The 20,383-nt window shown below is 45.3% G+C and overlaps 1 protein-coding gene across 1 annotated transcript in view; it reads left to right on the top strand.

Annotated features, from left to right (window-relative positions):
* The window catches only part of LOC139366197 (SPARC (osteonectin), cwcv and kazal like domains proteoglycan 1), a 270,417-nt gene that overhangs the window by 155,332 nt on the left and 94,702 nt on the right, over positions 1-20,383 (top strand). The window contains exon 4 of the mRNA XM_071103419.1: positions 14,847-14,927. Coding sequence (XP_070959520.1) covers positions 14,847-14,927 — 81 coding nt within the window. The remainder of the gene's footprint in view (positions 1-14,846; positions 14,928-20,383) is intronic.

Below are 20,383 nucleotides of genomic sequence, written 5' to 3'. Positions count from 1 at the left end.
CCAAAAGTATGTGGACACCTGCTTGTCGACTCATGCCAAAATCATGGGTATTAATATGGAGTTGGTCACCCCTTTGCTGCTATAACAGCCTCCACTCTTGTGGGAAGGCTTTCCACTAGATGTTGGAACATTGAGGGGACTTGCTTCCATTCAGCCACAAGAGCATTTGTGAGGTCGGGCACTGATGTTGGGCGATTAGGCCTGGCTCGCAGTCTGCGTTCCAATTCATCCTAAAGGTGTTTGATTGGGTTGAGGTCAGGGCTCTGTGCAGACCAGTCAAGTTCTTCCACACCGATCTCGACAAACCATTTCTGTATGGATCTCGCTTTGTGGGGCGGCAGGTAGCCTAGTAGTTAGAGCATTAGGCCAGTAACCGAAAGATTGCTGGATCGAATCACCGAAATGACAAGATAAAAATGTGTCGTTCTGTCCCTGAACAAGGCAGTTAACCCACGGTTCCCCCGGTAGGCCGTTAGTGTAAATAAGAATTTGTTCTTAACTTACTTGCCTAGTTAAAGAAAGGTAAAATAAAATAAAATGTGTGCACAGGGGCATTGTCATGCTGAAACAGGAAAGGGCCTTCCCCAAACTGTTGCCACGCAGTTGGAACTACAGCATTGACTAGAATGTCATTGTATGCTGTAGTGTTAAGATTTCCCTTCACTGGAACTAGGGGGCCTAGCCCGAACCATGAAAAACAGCCCCAGACCATTATTCCTCCTCCACCAAACTTTACAGTTGGCACTATGCATTCGAGCAGGTAGAATTCTTCTGGCATCCGCCAAACCCAGATTTGTCCGTTGGACTGCCAGATGGTGAAGCGTGATTCATCACTCCGGAGAACACTTTTCCACTGCTCCAGAGTCCAATGGCGGGGAGCTTTACACCACTCCAGCTGACACTTGGCATTGCACATGGTGATCTTAGGCTTATGTGCGACTGCTTAGCTATGGAAACCCATTTCATGAAGCTCCCGAGGAACAGCTCTTGTGCTGACGTTGCTTCCAGAGGCAGTTTGGAACTCGGTAGTGATTGTTGCAACTGAGGACAGACAAGGGTTTTTTTGCTCTACGTGCTTCAGCACTTGGTCCCGTTCTGTGAGCTTGTGTGGCCTACCACTTCTCGGCTGAGCCGTTGTTGCTCCTAGACTTTTCCACTTCACAATAACAGCACTTACAGTTGACCGGGGCAGCTCTAGCAGGGCAGATATTTTACAACCAGAGCTCTTCAGTAAGACCATTCTAATGCCAGTGTTTGTCTATGGAGATTGCATGGCTGTGTGCTCGATTTTATACACCTGTCAGCAAAATTCCAAATTCCAAATCTGATATATATATTTTTTGTTTTGTTTTGTTCGTTTTTTGTTTTTCTCCAGTGAATCATGTACCCCATCTCACTAGTGTATTCGTCCTACCCAGGACAGCATTAGAAGTCTGTAGTGCACTGTTGTGAAGGGTAGTCTTCCTATTAGCCTATTATCGTTCTGATTTTCTGATGCTGTTGTTGACATACATTTTTTTAATGTAACGTCTTGGCTCCTCTGTGTGCTGCTGGCATCCCAGGAGACAGTACTGTGTCTCTGTTCTCCCGGAGAATGTAGGCCAAGCACACTTCCAACCAGGACTGGTTGTGTTAAACAGTGAATTAATGCACCGATCTGTGTTTGTTTAACTAAATCACTGTAGTCTCGCTGGTGTTTGTAGTGCTGATTTAGATCATTTTCCCCAAAGCTATTTACTGTAGGACCCCTTCTTCCTTTGTTTGCTTGACTTGAATAGCGTTCCAGCGAAACGCTGAAATATTTACAATGCAGGTCATTTACCAAGAAAACATATCTGTCTTTGGGTATACATCTCTATTCTTTCATTCTCCCTCTCCACCTCTCGCTCTGTCTCACCCTCCCTCTCTGTCTCTCGCTGTCTCACCCTCCCTCTCTGTCTCTCGCTGTCTCACCCTCTCTCTCTGTCTCTCGCTGTCTTACCCTCTCTCTCTGTCTCTCGCTGTCTTACCCTCCCTCTCTGTCTCTCTCTGTCTCACCCTCTCTCTCTGTCTCTCGCTGTCTTACCCTCCCTCTCTGTCTCTCTCTGTCTCGCCCTCCCTCTCTGTCTCTCTCTGTCTCACCCTCTCTCTCTGTCTCTCGCTGTCTTACCCTCCCTCTCTGTCTCTCTCTGTCTCACCCTCCCTCTCTGTCTCTCTCTGTCTCGCCCTCCCTCTCTGTCTCTCTCTGTCTCGCCCTCCCTCTCTGTCTCTCGCTGTCTCACCCTCCCTCTCTGTCTCTCTCTGTCTTGCCCTCCCTCTCTGTCTCTCGCTGTCTCACCCTCCCTCTCTGTCTCTCTCTGTCTCACCCTCCCCTCTCTCTCTCTCTCATTCCTCTCTGTCTCTCTCTGTCTCTCTCATTCCTCTCTGTCTCTCTCTGTCTCTCTCTGTCTCGCCCTCCCTCTCTGTCTCTCGCTGTCTCACCCTCCCTCTCTGTCTCTCTCTGTCTCACCCTCTCTCTCTGTCACCCTCATTCCTCTCTGTCTCTCTCTTTGTCTCTCTCTGTCTCTCTCATTCCTCTCTGTCTCTCTCATTCCTCTCTGTCTCTCTCTGTCTCTCTCATTCCTCTCTGTCTCTCTCTGTCTCTCTCATTCCTCTCTGTCTCTCTCTGTCTCTCTCATTCCTCTCTGTCTCTCTCTGTCTCTCTCATTCCTCTCTGTCTCTCTCATTCCTCTCTGTCTCTCTCTGTCTCTCTCATTCCTCTCCTGGTGTAAACCCTTTTACTGCTTCAAGATTCATTTCTTAGGAGATGAAAACGAATGATATTATAATATACTTTCATCATCCGTCCTTTTTATCTGAAATTACACACGCAAGAACGCACGCACGCACGCACACACACACACACACACACCCACACACACACACACACACACACACACACACACACACACACACACACTGGGGAGAAGAAAAGGGAATTAGCTGATGTACTTTGCACGGGTATAAATATTTGAACAAAATGGTTTGTTTATTATTACAATCTCCCCACTTAATGCGCTCTCGTTTTTTCTCCTTTCTCTTGTTTCCCTCCTTTCTCTCGTTTCTCAGCTCTGTCTGTTTCTGTGTGCCACTCCAGTCAATCATTATGAGAAGCATTCACAGAAGCGCTAATCCACAGGCTCATCTCTCCGTCCTTCATTCTTATGACTATATCGCCTGTTCTGTGTGTCATAGCCACTCATCATTAGACTGCTCACGTACAATGTTACAGTCAACCCCCCCGATTGAGTGAGGAAAAGGAGTGCATTTGAATTGGTCCTGGTGAACTGCAACAGAATTTTCCCTTCTTTCTTTTTTTTGTGCAAGACGAAATAGAACATTCTTAACCTCGAACAGCAGTGTTCGATTGAATCGAAGGAACAGTTATCCAACCCGTACTCATCAGCAGACAATAGATTTCTCAGTGCTTCAAGGAAGAGAATACTGAAAGTACTGAACTTGTTTCTGAGTGGCTTTTTAGAAAGAAAAGGCTGTATCACTGAAGGCTACATCGACCCCCCCCCCCCCCCCCCCCCTCATCTCTCCACCCAAACACAAAGCCATTATGGTGGCATTAAGACAATGAGAGTATGGGGAGGTAATGGTAAAGTCAAATGATGAATGGCACTGTGTTTACAACCAGAGAGGATGATGGGAGTCTGATTTAGGCACCTTGGTAACAGGCAACACAGTCTCTGGGAGAGAAGTGTGTGTGTGTGTGTGTGTGTGTGTGTGTGTGTGTATGTGTGTGTGTGTGTGTGTGTGTGTGTGTGTGTGTGTGTGTGTGTGTGTGTGTGTGTGTGTGTGTGTGTGTGTGTGTGTGTGTGTGTGTGTGTGTGTGTGTGCCATCAAAGTTAGCATTGTGTGGTTTGACAATGGCAAACAAGCCAATATTGAACTGGAAAGTGATAAAATATCCAAAACACAGCAGTCCATTCTTGAAATGATCATCTAGACATCCAATACCGTCAGTCAGAGAAATGCTCTAGCACTTTTGACTGGCAAATATAATCTCATGAAGTATTCTAGTGCTGCTTCCATACAGCAGCACTCTCTATGTCATTGAGCAGTTTGTTCATATAATATTGAGATGAATGTAGCGACGAGTGTAGGCATCCATTTGAGCTGTCTGAATTCTGTCCCCTGGGTTACATTCTCAGACTGGGAGGAATGAGACCTTATATATAGAGTCATATACTAGTTACAACATGACTGTCCGCAATCCCTGGAACATGATGATGCTAGTACACACAGATAGATGCAGGCAGGCATACACATACAGGCACAAACACACACATACACACACTTACACACACACATAGACTACCGTTCAAAGGTTTGGGGTCACTTAGAAATGTCCTTGTTTTTGAAAGAAAAGCACATTTCTTTGTCCATTAAAATAACATCAAATTGATCAGAAATACAGCGTAGATGTTAATGTTGTAAATGACTATTGTAGCTGGAAACGGCAGATTTCTTATAGAATATCTACATAGGCGTACAGAGGCTCATTATCAGTAACCATCACTCCTGTGTTCCAATGGCACATTGTGTTAGCTATTTCAAGTTTATCATTTTAAAAAGGCTAATTGATCATTAGAAAACTTTTGATCGGTAGTGTACATACAGTACTTAGTGTACATATATATATATATATATATATATGATCGGTAGTGTACATATATATATACATACATACACGCACGCACGCACACGCACACACACACACAGTGACATCTGGCAGTGAGTTTGGGCTGACTGGTTCTATGGTGCCTGTGGGTGCTGATGGCTATGGTTCTATGGTTCCATGGTTCTGTGATTCAAAGCTGGGTTCCTGGAGAGAGTGGTGGGCTCTGCCAGAACCGACAGCAGGAGAGACAGAGAGCCCAGAACCCACGCCAGAACTCTGATTCCCACTGGGCCTGTATTTGTGTGTGTGTGTGTGTGTGTTCTCTGTGAAGCTTCTGGAGATTGCAGTGATATCACAGAAAACACCATATGACTTTTCTCTCTTTCTCCCTGTGTGAGATTCCTGTTACAGTACAAACTGTGTTTCTCTCCCCATTGTGTTTGGAACAGCAGTGACAGATGCCAACAGGTTTACCTCAATTTGTTTCTGGGGCACAGGGTTTCTCCCCGCCTCTCCCAGGGGCTGTCAGTGTATTCTTCCCCAACACTCATCTGTTATTACCTCTGTCCGTGGGTTATGATTTAGCTGTCAATGGAACAGTGATGAGATGACATCATCATTGTGCTGCCAACTCTAGGTCCTTTCGGAGGTGCTGCAGGGGAGGGGAGGATGATGGGAGATTCGCACCAGTGGCTTCACAAACAGCTCAATCACAGGGAGCAACCACCCATTGGCTCAAATGAAAGGGTAGCACTTTAACAGGAAATAATATGTGACATTCTTTGATGGTTTAAGTGCGGTACATGTTCAGCACTGTCTCTGAGTCTGGTGTGTGTGTGTGTCTCCCTTCATGATAGCACGCCGTGTTCGGTCCATCTCGTTGCGTTGCTGTGGTAACAGCCCGTTGCCCTGTTAACTTGTTTTGCCATTAGCCCTGGTTACCCCCGACTACCATGCCTGGTTAGCCCCTTTGGCTCATGATGCTTAATGACCTGTACTGTCAGTGTGTGTGTGTGTGTGTGTGTGTGTGTGTGTGTGTGTGTGTGTGTGTGTGTGTGTGTGTGTGTGTGTGTGTGTGTGTGTGTGTGTGTGTGTCCAGTCCATGTCTCTATGTGTGTGTTTGTGACGTGTTTATCTCTGTATGAATGTATGTACAGTATGTGTGTCGGACAGTGAATATCTGCATGTGTTTGTGAGAGTGTCTGAGGCTCCATACTATCTAGGTCTGATTGATGGGACCTACAAGGCTCTGGTAACTTTGCCCAATTACCCAGAAAATTGTATCCTGCCGCAGTGATGGACTAACATGCTCATAGGGAGAGAGGGAAGAGGAGGAGGACGGAAGAGGAGGCGGAGGAAAGGACGAAAAGAGTGGGTGCCATATCTAAGCCGTGTGCGCTAGCGTCAGAGACAGAGTGAGATAATGAGTTCAATGAAAGGGGGGGGGGGGGGGGGGGGGGGGTGTGAGGTGACACAAACAGATCATGTAAAAGCAAAAGGCCCTTGCTTTAACAAGGGGATCAGTTCAAAACATGTGTTTTCTAATGCTGTTCGTTTACGAAGTCGCTGCTGTGAATGCTGTGTCTGTATCTCTGTGTGTACATGTGACTGGGTGTGAGAGATCTCTCTCTCTCTCTCTCTCTCTCTCTCTCTCTCTCTCTGTCTCTCTCTCTGTCTCTCTTGTCATGAGTGCGTCTGTCTGCGCCGGCTGATAAGGTGACAGCTGGCTCAGAGGTGACACCGTGGCCTTTTCGCACATGCTCATATCGCCCTACCCCAGTGACACGACATCACCGCCTCGCCGTGGGTGACAAGCAGAGCACACACTGCTCTCAGGTCAGATCCTGAAGGCCGCAGTGGGGAGAGGTAATGACAGTGGACAGCTAAAGGCTGATTTCAGATCAGAGGAATATGAGATACAGTACCAGGAGCAGGGCTGTTTCTAAGTCAGATCCTGCAGGTAGCAGTGGTAAAGGAGGTAATAGGGGTCCATCTCTAGAAGCTGTCCCCAGGTCAGAAGTTACCCCTGCTACTTTGTGTTGATGTGCACTGTACTTTGATAGAATTATTATTATTGATATTTATGTTTTTCCTGTGGCTGTGTTGTGTTTACGTGTGTGTGTGTGTGTGTGTTACTGGGTGTGTATGATTTAAGGTTTTTATGTTCATCTTATTTGGTGATATCTTGCTCCCACTGTAAAGGAGATGGGAGCTATATTTCTTCATAGCAGGCAGAGGTCGTGTTCTCTTTGTATTAGTGTCCTTATCTTACCAACCTACATGTACACACACACACACACACGCGCACACGCTCACACGCTAAGATTGTACAGTGTGTGTAAGCCAAGGCCCTTTCTGCTCTCAGATCTGACTGACTGCAGCGATATGCAATTTCAGAGGCTGCCTTGTAGCCATTAAAATGTCAGCCATGTCCTGGCATTTACTTCAACATTTACCATTTACAGGATGGAGGGAAAACATTCACACACACACACACACCACTAGACGCACACAGCCAAATGCACACACACTCCCATACAGATCTGCCATCTTAATTGGATCCCTCTTTTGTCACAGAGAATTGCAAATTGAGGTTTAAAAAGGCTTCTAAAATGTGTAATTTTAAACTTTTAAATTTGACTTGATTTGCCCTAACGAAAAATGCATCAAATCCCTATAAAAACAAATCCATGAATTATAAGTCACATAACAATTTCAAATGTCCTTTTGCTGCAGGGTCAAATGAAAATAATGTACAGTACTGGTCAAACATTTGGACACACCTACTCATTCCAGGGTTTTTCTTTATTTGTACTATTCTCTACATTGTAGAATAATAGTGAAGACATGAAAACTATGAAATAACACATATGGAATCATGTAGTAAGCAAAAACGTGTTTAACAAATCTAAATATATTTTGGATTCTTCAATTTAGCCACCCTTTGCCTTGATGACAGCTTTGCACACTCTTGGCATTCTCTCAACCAGCTTCATGAGGTAGTCACCTGGAATGCATTTCAATTAACAGGTGTGCCTTGTTAAAAGTTCATTTGTGGAATTTCATTCCTTCTTAATGCGTTTGAGCCAATCAGTTGTGTTGTGACAAGGTAGGGGTGGTATACAGAAGATAACCCAGTCTATCCGGAAAATTTCAAGAACCTCTGCTGCAGAGGATAAGTTCATCAGAGTTAACTGCACCTCAGATTGCAGCCCAAATAAATTCTTTAGAGTTCAAGTAACAGACACATCTCAACGTCAACTGTTCAGAGGAGACTGCGTGAATCAGGCCTTTCATGGTCGAATTGCTGCAAAGAAACCACTACTAAAGGACACCAATAAGAAGAAGAGACTTGCTTGGGCCAAGAAAAGAGCAATGGACATTAGACCGGTGGATACTTGTCCTTTGATCGGATGAGTCCAAATTGGAGTTTTTTGGTTCCAACCGCCGTATCGTTGTGAGACACGGCTACCACAGCATTCTGCAGAGATACGCCATCCAATCTGGTTTGTGCTTAGTTGGGACTATCATTTGTTTTTCAACAGGACAATGACCCAACACACCTCCAGGCTGTGTAAGGGCTATTTGACAAAGAAGTAAAGTGTTGGAGTGCTGCATCAAATGACCCGGCCTCCACAATCACCCGACCTGGCATGCTTTATTTTCAGTGTCCTTTAAATGCATCACCATGTTAAAACAATATAAAATCAAATAAAAACAAGCATGCTTGTATGCAGACACGTGCACACACATTCACACGGATACATATTTCACAGTGTGACAACACATGTACACACATGTACTGCCCTCACACACCCCTCTCTGCCTTCCCCAAGCCATTAGGCTCTGCCCTGGCCTTGTCCCATCTTATTGGGCCGTTTCCATAAGGTCCAGATTGGATCAGTGTCCAGCCAATGATAAGTGTCCATGCCAATGATAAAATGCTCCATTTCCTCCTGGTCCAAGTCCTTCTCTCCCAGAGTCGATTCATTTGGCCCCGACTCTTTTTCCTTTGCTGGGAATGGAGACGAGAAACACGGCAGCCAAGTTTAAGCATAAAGAAGAGAGAGAGAGAGAGAGAGAGAGAGAGAGAGAGAGAGAGAGAGAGAGAGAGAGAGAGAGAGAGAGAGAGAGAGAGAGAGAGAGAGAGAGAGAGAGAGAGAGAGAGAGAGAGAGAGAGAGAGAGAGAGAGAGAGAGAGAGAGAGAGAGAGAGAGAGAGAGAGAGAGAGAGAGAGAGAGAGAGACAGAGAGACAGAGAGACAGAGAGACAGAGAGAGAGAGAGAGGAGATCTTGGCTGCAAATCACTAACATTCCTTCCAAAAGCCCCAGTGCTAGAATCAGTATTCTGAAGATGTATGGGGCTGTAATACAGGCCCAAGCCCTTTTTGCTTATGGGCATGTCCTGCAGATTTGTGTTTGTGTGATTTGTAATGCATTATCTGGTGAAAGGATTGAAAGGGAGGATTACAAATAGCAGTCCCTCTTATCTCTGCCAGTCCAGCACCCCGATGTACGGTGACCAACAGATACGCACGTACGCACGCACACACACACGCGCGCGCAGGTAGACGGCTTTAAGTTCCTCGGGTGTCCAAATCACTAGAGACCTAACACCCACGCACAATCGCGAAGAAGGCGTGACAGCGCCTCTTCCCCTTCAGGTTGAACAAATTTGGCATGGGCCCTCAAATCCTGAAAAGGTTCTACAGCTGTACCATTGAGCGAAATATTGACTGTCTGCATCAGTGTTGGTATGGCAATAGCACCGCCCTCAATCGTATGGCGCTCCGGAGGGTTTTGCGGACAGCCCTGTACATTACTGGGGCCGAGCTCCCTGCCATCCAGGACCTCTATACCAGGCGGTGTGAAAAGAATGCCCGGAAAATCATCAAAGACCCCAACCATCCAGGCCATAGACTATTTTCTCTGCTGCAGCACGGCAAGAGGTACCGGTGCATCAAGTCTGACACCAACAGGCTCTTGAGCAGCTTCTATCCCCAGGCAAAAATGACTGATGCAGAGCTAACAAAATAGCTACACGCACTCAGCTTTCTTTTTATCTTTATAGGCCTTTTATTGCAATGTCTCTGTGCACACTCGCAGGGCCCTACACACTCACACACACTGTCACTCACACCCACTCACCTGCAAGCTGCTGCTACTCTTATATCCTCTTGCCTAGTCACCTTACCCTTGTACATATCTACCTCAGTCACACCAGTATCCCTGCACATGTAAATATGGTATTAGAACAAACTTTTAAAATATTTACTGTATATAGTTTGCTTACTTTACTTTGTCTTTCTCATTCTTATTTCTCGTGGTTTTTTTTTCTCGTAATATATTATTTATTTTTGCATTTTTGGATTTAGAGCTGGCAAGAAAGGCATTCCACTGTACTTGTGCGTGTGACATTAAAACTTGAAGCTTGCAACTTGAAACACGCACACACACAGTCTTAAAACGAACCTTGCGGTAAACAAAATTGGAGTGCCGCTGTTTCCCAATGTTCTTGAACTTAGGATTTCATTTGAAGCCGCATACTGTTATTGGGTGATTCCACGCCAGTGGGAGTGGGGAATATTTTTTGGTATCTCCGATTGATCATTTCTTTTTGCGAAAATCCTGATGAAATTTGCCAATTTAGGCCCTTTAGGTCCATCACCCCTGGTGAGACAAAAACGTTTTGCCAGTCCTGTCTGGTCCAGTGACGATGGGTTTGTGCCCATAGGCGATGTCTGGTGAGGACCTGCCTTACAACAGGCCTACAAGCCCTCAGTCCAGCCTCTCTCAGCCTATTGCGGACAGTCTGAGCACTGATGGAGGGATTGTGCGTTCCTGGTGTAACTCGGGCAGTTGTTGCCATCCTGTACCTGTCCCGCAGATGTACCGATCCTGTGCAGGTGTGCAGGTATGGTTACACGTATTCTGCCACTGCGAGGACAATCAGCTGTCTGTCCTGTCTCCCTGTAGCACTGTCTAAGGCGTCTCACAGTACGGACATTGCAATGTATTGCCCTGGCCACATCTGCAGTCCTCATGCCTCCTTGCAGCATGCCCAAGGCACGTTCATGCAGATGAGCAGGGACCCTGGGCATCTTTCTTTTGGTGTTTTTCAGAGTCAGTAGAAAGGCCTCTTTAGTGTCCTAAGTTTTCATAACTGTGACCTTAATTGCCTACCGTCTCTAAGCTGTTCGTGTCTTAACGACCGTTCCACAGGTGCATGTTCAGTAATTGTTTATGGTTCATTGAACACGCATGGGAAACCGTGTTTAAACCCTTTACAATGAATATCTGTGAAGTTATCTCAAATATATCTCAAAACAATATATATAAACCCTTTACTTTGAAGATCTGTGAAGTTATCTCAAATATATCTCAAAACAATATATATTTTTTGATTTTGTTCATTTTAAGACATTGTTTGGAACAATTAGTCTACAAGTACGCCACATTTCCAGAGTGGGCTCTCTGCTAATTCGGAAGTTATGATCAAGCACCACCAACACAGTGAATGGTAAATGGATTCAAAGGAAACTCCCTCTGCTGGTGATTTGCTGAATAGGCACACACAGTGTTCAACTATCACTTTTCTATGAAATACGGCCACATACAGTTCAGATTATCTGTAGCCTACTATAACACTGTCCAATATTGCCGTTACATTGTTTTTGTATTAGCTGACCCACTGCAGAGAGGAAGAACAAGAGAAAGATAGAAAGAGAGAGACAATGACAGAGGAAACAGAAATGGAAGTAGACGTGAGTCTGAGTCACCGATCTCTGTGCTTGGCCACCAGGTGTTTGCTAATGCAGTTTACTGTAGAGGACGAGAGGAGAACAGTCTGACTGAATGACCGAATAGAGAGGCAGTTTGCAGAGCTAAGGGCATGGTGTGTGTCAAGCTTCTCAGAGAAGGAGTGCTGATATAGGATCAATTTAGCCTTTTTGATGTAGGATCAGTTTTGCCTTTGATATCACAATGAATGAGATTACATGCACAGGACTAGCTCTGTAAGTCTCATCTCGTTGTAAGTCTCTGTTCTGTTAGATATTGATCCTAGCTGATGTTGTCTGTAGACCTTATCACAGCATATTTTCCCCTTTCCTCACTCCCTCGCTTTTATGAATGCATACAGATGCATGCGATCAGACACTACCCCCTACTCCATAATTCTGGATGTAGCCCCATAGCCCTTGATGGTGACTACTTAACATTTAGAGAGAAAGAGAGAGACCGAGAGAGAGAGAGAGAGAGGAGAGAGAACAAACGATAACAGCGCCACAGGACTATGGGAGGCTGTGAGAACAAATGTATAATTTCATTTTAATACGCTGAGGGTAAGAGGCGCTGCTCTCCAGGCGCTCGCCACACGTTGTTTACTGGACTGATTTTAATGGGTTGTTGGCCACATCATAAAAAAGCCACTCTGTATCACCAGCAGTGACCTCGGGCTGAGCTGTTATCTAGCCTGCTTCAAAGAGCCTCGCGTTCCCTGTGATGTATCACCAACACACACAAATGTGGAGACACACTCACTTAATTCAGGCTGCTACGTATGCACACACACCAAGGGTATTGTCAAAACTGCCCAATCATGTCCTCTAAAGTAATTGAATTCCTTTTTAAACATAGAGAGATGAGGACAAGGTGGAGGGAGGGGGTGAGGGAGTGATGGGGGAACATAGCTGAGAGATGGAAGGGAGAGGTGGAGGGGTGAATTAGGGCGACGCGAGGTGATGAAGCAGCGAGTGCAGCCCAGATTCCGCTGAAATTGATTTTTACAGCAGAGTGCAGCGCTATCAATTTGCAAAGGGAGGACAAAAACCAACAACAAGCGAAACCACATACCAAAATGAACCTCAGGATCGATGGTGTACAACTCCAACGTGCGTCGGTGCTGCTGCGCTGGCTGTTTCAACAGAGCTAGTGTAAACAGCACATGAGGGGGAGAGAGGATCAGATGAACACAAATAATCCTAGTGGTTTACAACTGTCCTCTGAGAGAAAGAATAGATGGATCATCTCTTGTCTTCTCCTCCCCTCTTTCTCTTTGTTTCCTACTCTTCTCCTCTCTTCCTCTCTGCTGTTTGTCTCCTCCGCTTCTCTCCTCTTCCCTCTTCCACTACCTAATACAAAAACAGGAGATCGAGAATCAAGGTGACTAAACATCTGAGTAATGGCCAGAGGTTTGTCCCCCATTTTGTTTTTGGCAAGGATCACGCCATCGGGTCAAATGCCAAGATGTCAGAGGGATATTGGAGGGCATAGTTAGAGAGAGAAGAGTAAAATCGCACTGTACTGTAGAGAGAGGGAGGGAGAGGAGGGAGAGTGAGAGAACAGGCCAAAGAGGGGGAGAAAAGAGATCACTTCTGGAGAGGATAAGTTGGGGACTACAAGACACTGGCTGTAATGAGAAAAATAAATAGAGGAATGGAGAAAGACAAAGAGGGTGGGTAAAGAATGAAACTGGGAAAGAAAGAGAGAAAGTTAGAGGAAGAGAGGAAATACAAAATGAGGCGTGGTGTAGCCTGCTACTTCCCAAAAACCTGGGTCCCCTGGGTTCCCCCCATAACCACCCCTTGCCATAGACCTTTGCCAGCACTGACCTCTGTTAGGTAGTTTCTACAGCACGATACAGCTCACTACTACTTCCACACTCCATTCCCCCAGAGGGCAGCAGCAACCTTGTCCAGGTGCTGAGCCTGGTTGATAAGCACATCAGGTGTTGCCAATTAGGGTGATCGCCAGTCAGTGTCCCAGCTTTCAAGTCGTGAGGCTGCTGTCTTTGTTTAGTGGCCATGAGGTCTGTGGTTTGTTGTTGAGTCTTTAATTTGGGCATGCCTTTGGTATTTTTCCTTTTTGTAAATATTTAGGTTTCGTCATCATCTGAACAAATAATGATCCGCTTGGACTGACCGACCAAGAGGTTCAAGAGAGACCGAGCTGGTCGTGGACCAAGTTAAGGTTGCTACACTACATGACCAAGAGTATGTGGACACCTGCTCGTCGAACATCTTATTCCAAAATAATGGGCATTAATAGGGAGTTGGTCCCCCCTTTTCTGCATTAACAGCCTCCACTATTCTGGGAAGGCTTTCCAGCTGGGAAGGCTTTCCAGTTGATGTTGCTTCCAGAGGCAGTTTGGAACTTGGTAGTGAGTGTTGCAACCGAGGACAGACAATTTTTACGCGCTTCGGCACTCGGCGATCCCGTTCTGTGAGCTTGTGTGGCCTACCACTTCGTGGCTGAGCCGTTGTTGCTCCTAGACATTTCCACTTCACTATAACAGCACTTACAGTTGGCCTGAGCAGCTCTAGCAGGGCAGAAAGTTGATGAACTGACTTGTTGGTAGCATCCTATGACGGTGCCACGTTAAAAGTCACTGACCTCTTCAGTAAGGCCCTTCTACTGCCAATGTTTGTCTATGGAGATTGCATGGCGGTGTGCTCAATTTTATACACCTGTCAGCAACGGGTAAGTCTGAAATAACTGAATCCACAAATTTGAAGGGGTGTCCACATACTTTTGTATATATAGTCTCCCTGGACACATGTACATTCAACACTTAGGTGCATACGCTGGCTTCTTCCATAAATGCACACATTCATTCAGGTTACAGACCATGTAACAAAGCCTAGAACCCCTAGACAAAGCGAGTGCCACAATACCCGTAGGCTAGTTATGGGTTTCGTTAACACACCCTCCTCCCCTCTTCCTCCTACTCCTGTTCTCTCCATCCGTCTCTCATAAATCGGCTGTGAGAGTGAAGAATAAAGAGTACGAGAGATCTGTCAGTGCTACATAAAAAGCCCACTGCCTAATAAATACATGTCCGGAATGAATTAGGAGATTAAATCATCACAAGGCATTAATGCCAGAGCCACAGCGCCAGATGAAAATCTCACGGCACCATTCTGTTTGGCCGCTCATTTCGCAGCTCCGTATTCATCCCTAAGGCTTTGGTTATGCTGTGTCTGCTGGGTTTGAGGGATTGGTGTGTGTCGATGTTCGTGTGGATGTGTATTTGTGTGCTTTTATTGTGGATTGGTGTGTAGTTCTGGATGCATTTAATCCCTTCGTTGTGTGTATTTAAGTCATTTTTGGGGATACCGGTATATCAGTTATTTTGAACAAGACAATTGGTGTTTTTTTAAAATTTGCTTCTATTTCTGATGCTTATTATGATTCCACAGAGACAGAGGCGAGGCCCAGCAGACATGGGGAACCAGGAACCAAAGCCCACTCCAACCCAGGAAAGAGGAGAACAGAAGAGGGTGAGTTCTACTGTTAGCGTCATCATTCATCAACACTGTTGCAGTCTGTCTGTCTCAGTCCCTCGGTTGACAATTGATTTTTGATCGGGATGTGGGTGAAATAAAAACAAATCAGGAATCTGCTGTAAACTGAAATATCTCTGTAATATCTCTGTAATATCTCTGTCGGGTGCCTTTTAGAGTTTTGTCTCTATCTGAGTGTGCGAGTGGGATAACCTCAGCCCACGGCTGTCAAAAAGCAGCCGCGTAGCAAATTAATTATCACCTGATCAAAGACATCCCCCTCAGTAATGTGGTGTTTTAGCACAGGCAACATGAAAGCAGTAGTATGGTGCCTTAGCTGAAGCTAACGTGAAGTTCTTAGTAAGACAGCATGTTAGCCGATGCTAAAGTGAAAGCAGTAATACGGTGCATTAGCGGAAGCTAACATGTATGTAGGTAGTAATGTGGTGTGTTAGCGCAGGTTACCATGAAAGCAGTGCTAGGGTGCATTAGCTGAAGCTAACATGTAGTACAGTGGAGGCTCCTCAGAGGAGGAAGGGGAGGACCATCCTCCAGTGAATTTCATTGTTTTTTAAATTGTGAACTATTAAAAAAGTTGTCCTTTTTAGATAAAACCATACTAAATATATTCACGTCACCAAATAATTGATTCAAACACACTGTTTTGTAATGGAGGTCTACGATAGCCTCAGCACTGTAGGTTAGCAACATGGTGTAGCCGGAGGACAGCTAGTTTCTATCCTCCTCTGGGTACATTGACTTCAATACAATACCTAGGAGGCTCATGGTTCTCACCCGTTCCATAGAATTACACAGTAATTATTACAACATCCTGGCTTGTCCTCCAACTTATCAGAGCTTTTGCAGCATAAACTGATATGTTGTCCATCCAATCAAATGATCAGATAATGAATCTAGTACTGGAAGCATAAGCTCCAGCTGCATGCACTGCAGTGCATAACATGTGGTGAGTATTTGAATCAGAGACATAAAGACAATAGTGGAACAGTTTTTAACAAATGTATTTCTTAAAAAATTAAGAAGCAAGAGAGAAAGAGAGAGAGCTAGCTATATCTCCATGGGTTTTTTTCTCTCACTTTCACTTAACTAGCGAATGCAGCTTGCTAGTTTAGCCTACTCAAACACTCCTCTCAAACATAGAGGGGTGCTATGTTAGCTAGCTGGCTACGGCTATCCAACACTGGAACTCTTCCAAGTTAAGGTAAGCTTTTGGTTTTATTAGTTTATTAATTGCCAGGGCCTGCTAAATTGCTTGCTGACTGTACACTGTACTGCATGATTGTAGTGTTGTACTGTTGACTAGTATGACGTTAGCTAATACGGTGACAATGATGTAGGCTGTGTGTAGCGGTTAACAGTTATAATATAAATGTTTGGCTTGGAAAGATTTTTCCGCCTGGTCACAGACAGCTGATGTGTTGTGCACTGAAGTCCACAAATGAAGGGAAAAGGTGAGAGGAGGGGGAGAGCGCGTAGATGTGACAATGAATTATACAACAACTGATCATGCTGTTTGTATGTGGCTGCTATGAAAGTGAACTGTGTTTGCATGTGATCAGAGGGGTATTCATTCCCGCCGATTCTGTTAAAATGGAAGCAAACAAAACAGAACAGGGATAACATACCTGCATTTGTCCAATAGAAACTCCAATAGAAACTCTTGTTTGCACTGTTGGACTAATGATTTACACCCTAGGTGAGCTAGATGCAGGCAAGAGTGATCAAGGCGATATTGAAAGTGTTACTGTCTGTCACATTGTAAACATTGTAAACTTTGTTGTAAACTTTCATTCATAGGCTAGGTTGTCGCAACCTCATGATGGGTATAGGTCAAATTCAAGTATCATGTAGTAGCCTAAACCTATCGACGTTACATTGAGCTGGGTGAATGGAATATGCTGTAAGAGCAATGCTCATAAAAAAAAAAATCGTCCTCCCTCATCTTAAATGGTACCGGCCGCCACTGATGTAGTAGTTATTAATAAGCAGTGTGAAAGCAGGGACTAATATGGAGAAGAAGCGTAGCATGACCTGGCATAGGCCAACATCCTCTTGGAGTGTTAGTGTTTAGCATCGGCAAACAAGCCTTCAGATCAGTAATGTTGTGTGCATTGACTAAGTTTAATTGGTTAGATTGAATTCATTTCTTGAACATAAAACATGCAGTATTTAATCTAGTGTAACCTGCACAGAAAAAGCACATATCTCAACAGTAATATCAGCATGTGTGTGTATGCTAACATGAGAAGAAAATGTGTTTTTTAGATGTGCATTTTAGCTCCCGGCTCTCGTGGAGCATCAGAAACCTATCTGTCGGATGCATTACACAGAACACGGCAGGGATACTTATCAGGCTCATTTATTTTCATATGGTTCTTTTGAATTTCAGGTCCTTAAATGGCTATTCTCTACAGGAGGGAGGACTAGACACTAATGACTAGAACATACTGGTCACAACCATTTTTTAATCAAAGGGTGTATGTGTTTGGGTGTGTCGGGGAAAAGGTGGGGGGGTTGTTTGTGTGTGTGGTTGTGTTGTCTTTTGTATTCTGCCTTTGTTCCGGGTTACACTTGTCTTTTGAATTGACATTCAACAGATATCACTGAAAGACTTCAAAGACAGGAGAGAGAAAGTGTGTTCCTAATGGGTTGGAACAGCCTGCTACATGTGGTACATACTCAAACAAATGGGTCAGTTATATATACACACACACACACACACACACACACAGACAATGAGTAAAGTGGTAAAATGAGGCACGACATAGAAAAATAGGGAGGGAGATAGACATAACAGATAGACATAGTTCACTTAGTAAGTATTTGACGCCAAGACCTTGTTGAATATTTGATGGAACTTCCTGGTTTATTCAGGCCAATGCAGAGGTACACCTCACCGACAATAATTGGGCTGTTATTGCCGTTTAACTTTCACCCCGTTGGTCACAGACCCTCAGTTCACATGAGTGATTGAGAAAGAGAGGGAAAGACACCAGAAGTAAACAGTAAATGACTTTAGACAGAATTCATATTGGCTGCTGATCAGCGCCCTGCAACTGGAATGATGTTGGAGCCAGAATGGTGGTGGCTGAATCCCCAGCACAGCATTGCCTCTGGAGGAAGAACATTCAGCCCTGAGCCAGAATGGCCTATGGCTCACAGCTCTACCACAGCTCAGCGGCTCTGGTCCTGTTTAATTAACACAGGGCGAATGGAAACTAGAGGGCTCAGTGGGGCAGTGGCAGTAATTCCAGACGTTGCGTGCTACAGGCTGTAGGTGTGACCCCTGTTGACCTCTACACCAGTCTGCTACCTCCCTGACAGCATGTCAGCCTGCTCTTTAATAGGAGGCTGTCTCAGGGTGCACTGCTGTGTTGTGAATGGAACTAGACGGGCATAAGAATAGTCCGAGCCACTCACTGTACAATAGGAGAGGGGACAGATTGCAAACAGACAGATAAACAGACAAGGACATCTGTTTTCTCAGGCACATTCAGACAGAGACAGAAAGAGAGGAACGGGCCTCTGTACTGCAGTGCCAGCTGTGCCACCAGAGACCCTGGGTTCGCGCCCAGGCTCTGTCGTAACCGGCCGCGACCGGGAGGTCCGTGGGGCGACGCACAATTGGCCTAGCGTCGCCCGGGTTAGGGAGGGGTTGGCCGGTAGGGATATCCTTGTCTCATCGCGCACCGGCGGGCCGGGCGCAGTGCACGCTAACCAAGGTTGCCAGGTGCACGGTGTTTCCTCCGACACATTGGTGCGGCTGGCTTCCGGGTTGGATGCGCGCTGTGTTAAGAAGCAGTGCGGCTTGGTTGGGTTGTGCATCGGAGGATGCATGACTTTCAACCTTCGTCTCTCCCGAGCCCGTACTGGAGTTGTAGCGATGAGACAAGATAGTAGCTACTAAACAATTGGATACCACGAAATTGGGGAGAAAACGGGGTAAATTCTAAAAGAAAAAAGAAAGAGAGGAACAAGAAAAACGACTCCATATGCATACATGAAGAGGTGTGTGTTAATCAGGTGGACATCGATTTACAGTTTATACACACACACACACACACACACACACTATGGATCAGATAAATGGATTGCACTCTAGAGAGAGAACATCAGATGTTGGCAGCCGTACTGAAACTACAACCTCTCTGGGCAATTATAGGAAGAGGCTATCACTGTATATACTGTATATAAGGTCTGAACATAGCCTACGCAGACAGGTTGTCACCTTGCATCAGTTAGTGTGTGTGTGTGTGCGTGTGTGTTTCTGGATAATTTTATTATTAAAGGATGACTCAGAAGAGTCAGGAGTCAGGTGTTAAGCGGTCACACACGCACACACACACACACACACACACACACCCGGCAGAGGTGGTCTGTTTGTGTTCTGGGGTCACATTATTTCTCTGAGGTAATTGTAGAAAGCTGAAGGATCGTCGATCAAAGCTCAGTGTGTAATAAGAACAAAGATAATCTTCCCTTTCATTGCAACACTTCTAGTCAAACAGGCTTCACCCATCCTTCACTCAGCCTTCACCCAGCACTGGAAGCCAAGATTACAGAGCTAGTCAGAGCCAGGGGTCTGGGCCCTGTCTTCTCACTCAACCGCTAATTAGTGAAATGCTGTCACGCCCTCCTCTCACTCTGACCCGCCTTCGCAAGGTCTTCTGGGTAAATGACGATTGATTCACTGCCCTTTGACCTCATGGTTATAGAGGTCACATTGACTTCACTGATTGGTTGATTCTTGACACCTCTGGGTTCCTGGGTCAGGGGGATGCATCCTGGGAATTTTGCAGCATTCCAGTGTACTCTGGCTCTTAATTTGTGAAGCTCTGGTGGTAGTCTGTTTACTGTGTGTGTGTGTGTGTGTGTGCTTCCCACCCACAATTTTGTTGTTGTTGGCTGGATGTTGGGTTGTGGACCATTGTAGACACAGGAAACTGTTGAGCGTGAAGAAAGCAGCAGCGTTGCAGTTCTTGACACAAACCGGTGCGCCTGGCACCTACTACCATACCCCGTTCCAAGACACTTAAATCTTTTGTCTTGCCCATTCACCCTCTGAATGACACACATAATCCATGTCTCAATTGTCTCAAGGCTTAAAAATCCTTCTTTAACCTGCCGCCTCCCCTTCATCTACACTGATTGAAGTGGATTTAACTGGTGACGTCAATTAGGGATTATAGCTTTCACCTGGATTCACCTGGTCAGTCTATGTCATGGAAAGACCTAATGTTTTGTACACTCAGTGTAGAACATCCATTAGTTTGTGCAGTTTATGCATGTACAGGTCTACCTTCTGGTTTGTGTCAATCTGTCTGGACCACTGAGCTTTACCACATTGTCTCTATCTCACTGCTCTCATTTCGTTCTGTGTTGCTGTATAACGTTTGCATTTAGTTTCTCTGAGTGTGTGTTTTTGTTTTCTG

Source organism: Oncorhynchus clarkii, chromosome 14, assembly GCF_045791955.1.
Source record: "Oncorhynchus clarkii lewisi isolate Uvic-CL-2024 chromosome 14, UVic_Ocla_1.0, whole genome shotgun sequence".
In the NCBI taxonomy this organism is placed as follows: Eukaryota; Metazoa; Chordata; class Actinopteri; order Salmoniformes; family Salmonidae; genus Oncorhynchus; species Oncorhynchus clarkii.
This window is presented reverse-complemented; position numbering and strand designations above follow the sequence as displayed.